The sequence below is a fragment of the Miniopterus natalensis genome, chromosome 19 (assembly GCF_054644295.1).
Source record: "Miniopterus natalensis isolate mMinNat1 chromosome 19, mMinNat1.hap1, whole genome shotgun sequence".
NCBI classification, from domain to species: domain Eukaryota; kingdom Metazoa; phylum Chordata; class Mammalia; order Chiroptera; family Miniopteridae; genus Miniopterus; species Miniopterus natalensis.
In genome coordinates, this window is record NC_142099.1 from 33,253,415 (window position 1) to 33,265,343 (window position 11,929).

Below are 11,929 nucleotides of genomic sequence, written 5' to 3' on the forward strand. Positions count from 1 at the left end.
TGTAAGTTGATTTTAGGTGCCTTCCAGGATCCCTTTGGTATTCCTTCAGCACTCCTTTTATCCCTTTCTGTAATTCTCTTAGTCTTAGGTCCTCCACTATGTTCTCCCCAGTATCGTAAGGTTGGGGATACAAAATGAGCCAAGAACTGAGATTGCAAGGAATGTTGACCCAGCTTAGAGACAATAACAGGGAAGGCAATGTTTCATGCCATGGCTTTTTCCAGGGCATGGGCCCACAGACACATGTTTAACTTGGGTTCCATTGGGACACTCAGCTCCTTCTCAGGCCCATAGAGAGCAGGAGCAGAAGCACATCAGAGAGATCAGAAAGTGTCACTCGATGAGTGCCAAGATGGGGTCTATGGGGAGGTCTGGGACCTGTGTTACACCTTCCTCTGTACCTCTTTTCTTTGTGACCCTTTCTTATTTCTGTCTTCATTTACCCACCAGACTGAGCTCTCATGGCCCCATCAGAAGAGCCATCAAGGCCTAGAGCCCTCTGTGTCCACCCCAGCATAACCTGCAGGCCACCTTCCCAACCTAATCAAATGATCCAAGGCATACCTGTGGCAGAAGAGGTTGCTTTAATATTTCTTTTTGTATGAAATCAGAAATGCAACAAGAAGGATTCATACACAGGACATACACAGACCCCTAGGGCCCACTCTTGGGGGTACTAGGAAGCAGTAAGGGTCATGGGGGGAGGCTAGAGAGAGAGAAGAGGCAGGTGGGGCCGGGTGGGGTTGTCTGGGGATGGAGAGAGCTGAGGAAGAATCTGGGAGCCCTGGAGCTGGGAGAGGGGCACCATCCCAGAGCACTAGGGTGTCGGACAGATGGATCTGAGGAAGGGGTTTGGGTGTAATGAGCAAAGGGGATCCCCACACACACCTGCAGTAGTAGAAGGAGCACGAAAGGGAAGGGAGTAATTAGGGAGAAAGCAAGAGAGAGCTGGCCAGGGCTTCCAGAACCCTCCTCACTCTACCCCAAAGTGCACAACTTGGCAATAAATAGTAATATTTATAAATAAATAAGTAAATAAATAGATGAATAAATAAATACATAAATAAATATCCTTGTAGAGCTAGGAGTTTGGTGTGAGGAAGGAGGAGCATGGTAAGTGCAGTGAGATCCTTTCTTCTACACAGGTTCTAGGGCCCTTGTTCTACTGCTGACCCTAAGCTCCAGTGAGCAGATGGGGCTCAGTTACATGGGTAGTGGGGGGAGAAAGCCTGGAGGGGGGGTGAGTGGGGGTCACTTCCCATGCTGAAGGCAGTTTAAGGAAGGAAGGGGGGAGTAATAAACAGGCCCTTGGGCCAGGAGAGCTGAGCATTCCCAGAAGGCAATGATGGGGCACCCCCCACATCTAAGGGAGGAACTGGTGTGGTTTGCACAATTTCATGGTGGGATAGGATGAAGGAAGCAGATGTGAGATCTGGCCCCCCTGTTCCCTGGGATGAGTTTGGGGACATCATCCCCCACCCCAGGATCTAGGTTTCCCTTTCTCTAGCTCTACGCCCAGGGAGGGAGAAAACCGGGAAGGTAGGAGTGGGAGGGGCCCAAGAAGGGGGCCAAATAGCTCAGAGAGGGCAAGGCACTCACTACCAAGTAAGATCCAAGGTCTGCATCCTCAGAAACAAGATAGAAAACAGGAAGACTTTTCCCCTCATTTCATCTACTCAGACTCCCCTCATGGGCTTATCTCCACAGGCCCGGCTGCAAACTAGACTGAGGTCTCGGAGGAAGAGGCCCACCTCACCCTAAGCCCAGCCTCCCCCCTTCCTGTTCTGATGTTCCCTCCCTACCTCGGGCAGGAGAAGCTGGAACAGGGTGGAAAGAGGAGAGCAGGGGTGTCTGGGCCTCTGAAAATTTGTACCTGGGCTAGAAGAGGCAGCAGCCTTTGAGAGAGCTAGGGGGGGACCCATGTGTGGTAGGCTTAGTAAATCCAGCCAGGACTGTATACTGACCTCCCAGGCAGACAATTCTAACAGCCAGGGCCCAACCACAGACTGCAGAAGGTGCCCATGAGAAGAGCCCTGGGAGGCCTGGGTCGGTAATAGAAAGTTGCCTTCACATCCAGCGGGGGGTGGGACACTCTTCCTGGGCCTGGGGCCTGGGGGTCCCCATGCCAGGGTACAGGGCTCAGGAAAAAAGATGTCAGTTCTAGCCAGTAGGCAATGAGAAGGGACCTAGGAGGCCCGGGGAGGGGGGCATCCAGGCCTCAGACATCCAGCACGTGGTTCAGGTAGGAAATGTAGCAGATGGCCAGGCGCAGGATCTCAATCTTGGAGAGCTTCTTGTCCGGGGGCAGCGTGGGCAGCAGCTTCCGCAGCTCAGCGAAGGCCAGGTTGAAGGCCTCCACGCGGATTCTCTCCCGCGTGGCGTGGGCTGTGCGGTACTTGGCCGTGGCCCGGCGCCTGCGCCTCCGTTCCTCCCGGCTCAAGTGCTGCAGGTCTTTCCTGCCAGGCTCCCCTGGCTCCAGGCCGCGAGCCTGGCCCCCTCCGGGCCCCCTGGGCCCAGGCCCGTCAGGGCCCGCCCCGCTCCCATAGTCGCTGAAGCCTGACTCGGGCTCCGAGTGGGTGGGAGGCAGGTCCAGCTCCATGGTGTCTGAGTTGAGCATCATGATGGACGCCTCCTGCCCTGGGGGGTCAGGGTCCCCTCCCCAGCCCTCCCTCCGGGAGCCTGGGAGCTGGTTGTGGGAGAGGCAGGAAGGGCCTGGGGTGGTGGGGTCTGCCACTGAGCTGCAGAAGTCAGAGCCACTTCAGGGTTCCATGGTCAGGGTTCCAACTGGGAGCCTGAAACGGAGAAGAGGGAATTTATAGGGAGGAAGGAGGGCGGCTCAGAGGTGAGGAGGGCGTAAGGAAGGTTTGAGACGGGCTGGGAGGGGGGCACTGTAAGTGTGGGGGTGAAGGGCAGAAACAAGGGGAGGGGCAGGGGAGGGGGACAGCAGGAGAGAGGGGAGGCAGACACGTAAAAGAGTAGGAGGAAAGGTGGCAAGAAGGGAGAGAGTCCAGAAAGCGAGCCGCAGGGAAGGAGAAGTGATGAGGGGGACATGGGGCAGGATAAAACTGAGAAAGAGGAGTGAAGATCTCAGTGCAAGTCCTAAAGCTACATAACTCCTAGAGGAAAACGGGGGGAAACTTTCATGACATTGGACTTGGCAATGATTTCTTAGATATGACACCAAAAGCACAGGCAACAAAAGCAAAAATAGACAAAGAGGACTGCACCAGAATTAAAAACTTTTGTGCATCAAAGGACACAGTCAACAGAGTGAAAGGGCTCCCACAGAACGGGAGAAAAATTTTGAAAATCATTTATTTGACAAGGGGTTAAAATGCAGAATGTTATAAAGAACTGCTCCTCGACAACAAAAGATCAAGTAACTTGATTAAAGCATGAGCAAAAGACTTGAATAAACATTTCTCCAAAGATGATACACAAATGACCAACAAATATATGCAAAGAAGTTCAACATGATTAGTCATTAGAGAAACGCAAATCGAAACCACACTGAGATATCACCTCGCACCCATTAGGACGGATGCTATCAAAACACAGAAAATAGCCAGTGTTGAGGATGTGGAGAATTGGGGACCCTTGGACCCTGTTAGTGGGATTGTGCAATGGTGCAACCACTATTGAAAACAGTATAGAGATGTATATCCAAAGAATTGAAATCAGAAAGAAAAAAAAAGAATTGAAACCAAGATCTTGAAGAGGTAAGCATCTGCCGTTCAATGTCCCTGCAGCACCATTCCCAGCTGCCGAGATACGGGAGCAACCCGAACGTCCACTGACAGATGAGTGAATGGGAAGGAGTGGCACATACGCAGCCAGCTATTATTCAGCCTTAAAAAGGAAGGAAATCCTGTCACATGCTACCGCATAGATGACTCTTGAGGACATTATGCTGAGTAAAATAAGCCAGTCACAAAAAGACATATTGTAGCCTGGCCAGAGTGGCTCAGTTCGCCGAGCGTCATCCTGGGCACCGAGCGGTTGCCGGTTCAGTTCCCAGTCAGGGCACGTACCTGGGTTGCAGGTTCAATCCCCAGCCAGGTTGGGGTGGGGAGGCAACAGATTGATGTTTCTCTCTCCCTCTCTCTCTCTCTCAACATGTCCTTGGGTGTGAGGAGGATTTTTTTTAAAAAAGACATATTGTATGATTCCACTTAAATAAGGTGTCTAAGCAGTCATCTTCACAAAAACATAAAGTAGAATGGTGGTTACGGGGGGAGGCAGGAAGGGGAGGCGTTCCATGGGTATAGAGCTTCAGATTTGCAAGATGAAAATTTCTGGAGATCTGTTTCACGGCCACGTGAATATACTTAACACTACTGAACTGCACACTTAAAATGGTAAATTTTATGTTGTGTTTTTTATCACAATAATTTAAAAAAATAATAATAACAAAAAAAGAAAAAGAAAAAAAATGAGCAATACTGAAGCCATAGCTCCAAGAGAGGTTGGCTGTGACTCTAAACTTGTACCAGTGAAGGGAGAACTGCAAGCCTTGGCCCTGTGATCCCCTCCCTCCCAGGGCCCTTCTCCATGCGCGTGTGTGTGTGTGTGTGTGTGTGTGTGTAGGGGGGTGGGGCAGGGAGGAGGCTGGAATAAACACGCAGATTGCCCATTGTAGAGTGGACTGGGACATATGGAGCTTGGCACAGCTGCCCCAGCTCAGTGGCTCCCAGCCCACACCCCACTCCCAAACACAGCCACCACAGACACCAGATCCTACCACCCTGTCCACTAGAGTCAGGGGAAAGTACCTCCTCTGGCCATGATCCCCCTGCTCTTTCCTCTAGCTCTGATCTCAATAGCCTCAGACCTTCATCTGCAAGGAAGGCTGGAGAAAGGGGACATAATCAGCTTTCTGCTTGGCACTGTCCCACAGCCCAAGGTCAGTTCAGACATGGCCTGAAGAGGAGGGTGTGGACAGCTTGTTGGGGCCACCATCATGGGCCTTGACTAAGGTTTGCTTGTCCCTAGGATCAGAGGAGGCCAGGGCAAGGCAGCAGGAACACGGCCTGGGAAGGCTGGGGAAAGGGCTCTGCGTTCGGGGGTGTTAAGCTGGAGCAGTGGACCACTTACTGTGAGCTCAGCCAGACCTCAGCCAGAAACAGGAGTACTGAGGCTCCCTCACAGTCACCATCACCCTTCCTCATCAGCCTTGGTTCTCCTGCCTGACAGATATTCTCACAGGGGTCAGGAACCCCCAAGCTTGCCCTACCCCACTGCACAGAAGACAGGCTCAATCGTAGTCGACAAATAGTTACTAAGCTGGGGGGGTGCTGTGCAAGGTCATCATCTGACTGACACATACACACACAACAATAACACAAAACAGAAGGTGGTTAGTCCTGAAATTTAGAACACATTCCATATTCTGGGGTCCGAAGGAACAAGAGGGGATGGCAATAGTGTGGGAGGACCCACAGTCAGCACCTTCCGGTACATGTTCAGTTGCCCAACTCCCCACCCCCATGCTTCAGAGTCCAGCTGTGGGATTCTCAGCACATCTATCACAGCCTGATTCTCGCCCTGTCCAGTGCCCGTGGTCCTGCGTCCCTGATCGCTTTGCCATGCCCTCCCTTCCCCTGTCTGCTCCCAACCTGCCCCTGCCCCACCTCCACCTGGCCCCCTGTCCTTCCCAGCTCCAGTCCTGGAAGCAGCTTCTATCTACCCATCAAGTCCTCACCCCAAGATCCACTTCTGCTTTCAAATTTCCAGGCTCCGAGGATCAAGGACAGCAGCATTTCCAAGCATCCAGGACATGACTTCCTGCCCCACTTCTGCCATCCCCAACCCGGCTGAGAATAGGTAGGCACAGAATCGAAGGGGAGAAGTGGGTAAGAGGAAGGTGCAGGGCGGAAAGACACAACGCACTAGAGAGAGGACTAGAGGGAGGCTCTGGGAGGGGACTTGAGCCAGAGTGGGAGGGACACGCCCACCCCTCCCCGGCCCACGGTTCCCCCTTTACCTAGGAGGACCCTGTGAGGGGATCCAAGCTGGCAGGACAGGGGCAGCGCTGACAGCCCCAGTCTCCTCTGGCTGCTCAGAGCTCATCCGTCTGCAAAGTTAGTGACCAGCTTTCTAGAGCTCTCAGGGGCAGCGTGGCGTGGCTGTACAGGCTCCGGGGCAGACGAGGGGGGCGCACATAGTGGGGATATGGGACCCAGGCAGAAGGGGCGGGCTTGGCCAGGTACTGGGGCCACCAGGACTCACGCGCACACACGCACACACTCGCACGCACTCAGATACATACACACCTGAGCTGGCCCAGCCCTATGTATGTATATATATATGGAGATACACACACACCCCCAGCTCCCCATTGGCTGGCCCAGGCTCCCCCCTCATCAATATTAAACGGGCAGGCCAGGCAGCCATTGGCAGAGGGACCTGGGAACCCCCCCACCCTGGGAGCTGGGGGTGGGGGCTGGCCCTGGGGGGGGCAGGCAGTAGGGGAGCAGGGACATCTGTTCTCCATGCATATTTCATAAGCAAGAAATGGAGAGCTGGGGAAGGGGTGGGGCTGGGGCGAGAGCCAGGGCGGGATCGCAGGCGAGCCCCTCAGTCTCTCAGCAGAGGCGCAGGGACACAGACCCTCAGCAAGCTCGGGTTTAGTGCATGGTCCTACCCTAAGTCCCAGCATGACTTTGACAGCTCCTTCCCATGGCTCCTTTTCCCTGGGACGAAGGCTCTCCAGAGCACTAACGGAGAAATCTAGAGAAGCGTAAGTGGACAGCACTGAGACGCAGAAGAGGCCCAAGAGTCCTTGTCCTCGCCAGTCTCTCACCCTTCACAAAGCTGGTGCCAACAGCCCCCTTGCCACGCTGCCTGTGGCTACTATTCAGGCCCTGCCCTCATCACTGTGGAGCACAATCACCCCACACCTTATTATCCCAGCCCCATTCTCCCACCTACCCCATTACCTGGGCAAGCAGGGTCAGGTTCCTGACAGATCCCGTAGGAGTTTTTCTAGGCTGCCCATCCCAGCCTGACCCACTGGGAATAAGGTACTCTTAGGAGGAAAGTCAGGGCTAAAAGGAGCAAAGTGGAGGAGAGGGGAAAACCCTGGTGGGAAATACACTGGGCAGGAGGGCAGGGCAGCCAGGCAGGCTTCACATATACTGGGGCATCTAATGAGCAATAAGAAAACTAGATACAAAATTATATGCAAATGGGCATTGATTAAGTTCATATCAATAGCTCAGCTGCATGTGCGTGTCTGTGTGTGCGAGGGAAGCACAGAGAGGCAACGGGCTAGGTCACAGTATCTGAAGTTCTCTCCCGCACTTAGCTGTTGAATGTCTTCACTGAACCTTTGCAAGCATCCAGAAGGAATCATGGACAGTGTGCTACAGTGAAGAAGGGCCTGTCAGCTGTACGGCCTCTGACAAATAACATAACATCTTGAGCCTCAACTGTCTTTTTCTGTAAAATGGGGTTAATTCTTGCTGCTTCTTAGGTTGCCATGGAGATTAAGCAAGATAATGCAAGTGACAGGCCTGGACCTTAGTAGGACCAACCCCACTTTTAGGCTATTGGAGGCATTTGTCATTTCCCTTGCTGATCAATCTTTTCTGGGCTTTCTCCAGGGTGAGGCATTCCCTAAGGGGAGCCCTGCAATTCCTCCTGAAACTCCCCCAACCCTTTCCACTCCTAGGTCTGGGAGGTGCCAACTCCCACCTGGGCAGGCCCAGACAGGTGCCCAGGCACCAGCAGATGGGCTGAGCTGGAGGGGAAAGGAGGCTTGAGGAGGGGAGTTGGGGGGGCAGGGGATCAGGTGGCATCTCAGTTCTTGCATCATCATTGCCATGGTGCTGATTAAAAACCAATCTCCACCTAATGAGCCCCCAGCAACAACAATTCTACCTCCCCCACCCTCCTGCCCTCCATCCCGTCCAAGAAACTGGGAGACTGAGAGTCTCAGGCGAGTATACCATGAGGGAGAGGGGAGAAACAGACAAATGGAAGATGGAGAGGAAGCAGATGAAATGGAGAGATGTGGGGAGAGACTGAGACAGAGAAAGAGGGAGGGAGAGAGAGGGAGAGAGAGGGAGGGAGGGAGGGAGGGAGGGAGGGAGGGAGGGAGGGAGGGAGGGAGGGAGGGAGGGAGGGAGGGAGGGAGGGAGGGAGGGAGAAGAGCAAACAGAGTCATTGGGTAACAGTCATGGAGAAGACTTGTCACGCAGACATGAGGACATAGGGGAAATGGAGATAAAAAAGAAAGGATGGGAGCAGAATTGCCAGGTTGCCAAGGCTCTGTGGGAGACTCAAGAGATACAAGATATGAGTGGGGCAGGGACATGGGGAGATACCTGAAAAGAGGAGGCAATTATGGAGACACAGGCCTGGGAGAAATACAGACTTGGAGAAACAGAGATGTTCAGGAATGGACAGTTAGATACTGATCCTGGGAGAGATTCCCGAGGAAAGCCCCAAGACACGGTGGAGACATACAGACATGGGAGAGGCAGAACCCAGACAGTTGGGAGAAACCAAAAAAAATACCCCAGGCGAGAGACAGGGTGGGGAGACACATGAACAGAATTATAGAGATAAAGGCCTGTTACTGACCCCAAAGGGTAAGACACTAAGGGAAACAGAACCCAGAGAGACTTTAGAAGCAGAAGGGAACTGTGGCAGGGAATGGGGTGTGGAGAAGGGAGCAACCAGATCCCTGCACCCAGACTCCCTCCTTTCAGGCCCTATAGCTCAGATCCTTGGACCCTGCAACCTCCAGCCTTGAAATATCCAGCCCATGCTCTCCCCAGTGCAAGCTGAGGTTTAATGGCCCGGGGGGGGGAAGGGGGGTGAGAGTGCTCTGGCACCACCTCCTCCTCCGCATCTGTCATCTCAGGATCCTGCACTCTGGGGCCCCCGACCAGTCATCACTCAGGGACTCCATTTTTGCTCCTCTGGGAGCAGCTAAAGAGAACACAAGTGTGTGATAAAGAGGAGCTGAAAGCATGGAGTGGTGGAACCACTAATTGTACTGAACTTGGGGCCAGTAAACCCGGGTCTAAGTCCTGGTGACCTTGAACAAGTCACTTAACCTTGACTGAGTCTGATTTTGTCATCTGTGAAGTGGGGACAGTGTTCCTTTCCACATAGGGCTTTTATCACACAATGCATGGGAAAGTGCCAGGTGAATTGTGAAGTGCTCCCCCAACCTTTACATCCGTGCACAGCAATCTGAAGGTGGCAAGGAGTTTCCTACACATGTATGCGGGGCATTATGATCGAGGGAGGCTGGGAGGCTCTGAGGTCAGGTCCGGGTGCCAGCAGCCCTGGCTGAGGGGAAAGGAGAACCCTGGAGTTGTGTGGGGGTCTTTGCTGTAAGGAGGCAGGAGGAGCAGGGCCTGAAGAAGGGGGGTGCTGATGGCTCTATGGTTATTGTTATTTTGTATCTTTTAGGTGTCCTCTTTTTCAGCCTAATACAATCTTTTATTGTTGTTAATACTCACCCAAGGATATTTTTTCCATTGATTTTTAGAGAGTGGAAGCGAGTGGAGGGGAGAGAGAGAAAGAGAAAGATCGATGTGAGACACAGTGGTTGCCTCCCGCACGTGCCCTAGTGGGCTGGGGATCAAACCTGCAACCCAGGTCCATGCCTTTGACTGGGAATCGAACCTGCGGTCCTTCGGTGCATGGCCGGCGCTCTAACCACTGAGTCACACTGGCCAGGGCAGTACAGTCTCTTTTCATTTCCACACAGGCTTCAAGGTAGGCTGTTGGGAAGAAAGGTTGGTGTGTAGGGAAGACCCTGGGGCCTAGGCCTGGTCCTTGAGGGTGGGGGGAGGGCCTGAGGAGCTTGGAAGCAGTGGGTTTGGCAGGAGAGAGGGTGACATATGTGGGGAGCCCTGGGGACCCAACCAGGCAAGCGGCTGGCAAGGAGAGCAGACAGTGTTAACCCTTGCTGTGCCACACTGCCTGACCCTTCCTGGGATGGCCCGTGGGTGGGGTGCTGTGCTCTGGGTCACAGGAACGAGGTAAGCAGGAGCACTTGTGTTCCTGGGGAGCAGCTTCAAGTCTTGGATCTTCTTACATCTTCGAGGTTCTCTCCTTGCCTGCTTCCACGCGGTCTCGTCTCTCTCCCTCTCCACCTCTCTGTGCCTCTAGGTGACAGCGGGTCTCCACTCTGGCTAACTACACAATCTGTCAGTCTCTGCTGCCAGCCTGGCTGGAAGCCCCCCTTCTCGGCGCCCGAGCCCCTGAGCCCTCTCTTGCCCCTGGCCCCTAGCCTTGAAGCCTTTGTCTCGTAAGGCAGCTTCCCCTTTCTTCTTTCCTCTCCACTCACCTCTCCTCAGCTCAGAGCCCATCTCAGATCTGATTATGACCTCCGACCACTGCACACACACGCCCAGCCTCTTCTCTTCCCTCCCCCATCCATCTGTCTTCCCTGAAGCTCTCTTCTTTGTGTCCACCCATCTGTCACCACCAGCTCAGGGCCCACTCCCCTCCCAGCCACACCCACCTGGCCTTTCTCCCCTCAGGCTCCGTTCCCTCGAGCACTCGGCCCTCACAGGCGCCTCTCCTCCTCCAGCCCTACTAGGTGTCCCTACTTCCATATCCCGTTTCTTCTTTGTCTGCCTCCCCCCACATGCTCTCTTTTATCTGTTTTTCCTTCTTTTCCTCCAGTTTCTCTAACTTCTCAGTTGATGGGGGAGGAGGCGAGTGAGTGGACTCTAGGGCCTAGCCCCCAGCCCCAGCAGCCAGCCAGCCTGGGCCAGAGGTAACATTCACGCACAGTTGCATCACCGTCTCAGGCCTCCTGAGATGCCTGCTGCGCTCCTGGGCGGTTTCCCCCGGCCAGGAATGGGGGCTGCGGCTTCTCTGCTCCACAGCCTGGGAGTTCCTCCCCCTCTGAGTGAGGATTCAGGAAGGAATCCGACCTGAGCCCATTCAGACCCTGACCTTACAAGGGTCTCGGCTTCCCAAGCAACTCCTGCCAAGTTTTTTTTGCAGATGGGTGCACGTGACAGGCCTCTTTCCTATGGCATTATGCCACAATTCCCCAAATTTCTACTGCCTCTGGGTTAGAGGATAAGTGCCCCTCAGGCCTCCTTCTCCAGATTGACCCCAATACCTTAGACAGTTCATGAATTTCAACCTTTCAAATCAGCCCCTCCCGGAAGAGTTTAAGATGAAAGGGAGAAAGGGAGGCCACATAGAACCAGGCATCAGGGCCAGCAGAGGGACCTCAGAGAGCTCCCGACTCACACTGCACAGATGAGAACCCTGGGACCCAGAGAGGGGGGAGTGCCCTTAACAGAGCCACACAGGGCATAGGGCACGCCAGAAACCTGGCCCTGACCTCTTCCCACAACGGGGAGCTCCTTCTTACTGGCCCCACCCAAAGTGAACCCTCCATCCTCTGGATTCAGGTAGAACCTGTTTACAGCACTGATTTTGTTTTGCAAGGAGCACATGCTGCCCACCTGGTTGTTTTATCTGGTATCATGTCCCTGCCTGCCATCTAGACTTTCAGTCTCTGAGGGTAGGGCCTATCCCATACCCTTTGTGATCCTGGACAGTGCCTCATCAATAGCCATGCTCCATAAATGTTTATTACTGCTACAGCTGCCAGTGCAGATATACAGAATGTTCTAGTCTCAGTTCTAATTTTGTGTGTGACCTTAGGCAAGCCACATCATTCCTCTGGGCCACTGTTCCCCCATCTATCAAATAAGTTAGACCATGCACATAATTTCTAAGGTCTTATTATACAGTCCCTGGAAGAAACAAAGTCCTACTGAATAAGGTGGAATCTTGGTGCAGAACCCCAGACTCTGGGTGAAAAATCCCCTCCCAGGATGGACCTTTAGGAGTCATGGGCAAGAAGAGAAGCCGGGGTGAGGCCAGCTGACAGGAAAGCCATTAGTGTCGATGGACGAGGTGTCCCAGGAGGTATAGGCTG

General features: G+C 53.7%; 1 protein-coding gene across 1 annotated transcript; it reads right to left on the reverse strand.

Moving 5' to 3' along the window:
* Positions 1 to 2,218: 2,218 nt before the first annotated feature.
* On the reverse strand, positions 2,219 to 2,620 carry NHLH1 (nescient helix-loop-helix 1). The gene has a single exon (XM_016215660.2). It carries the CDS (start codon positions 2,618 to 2,620, stop codon positions 2,219 to 2,221), a length of 402 nt encoding a protein of 133 aa, XP_016071146.2.
* Positions 2,621 to 11,929: the final 9,309 nt, after the last annotated feature.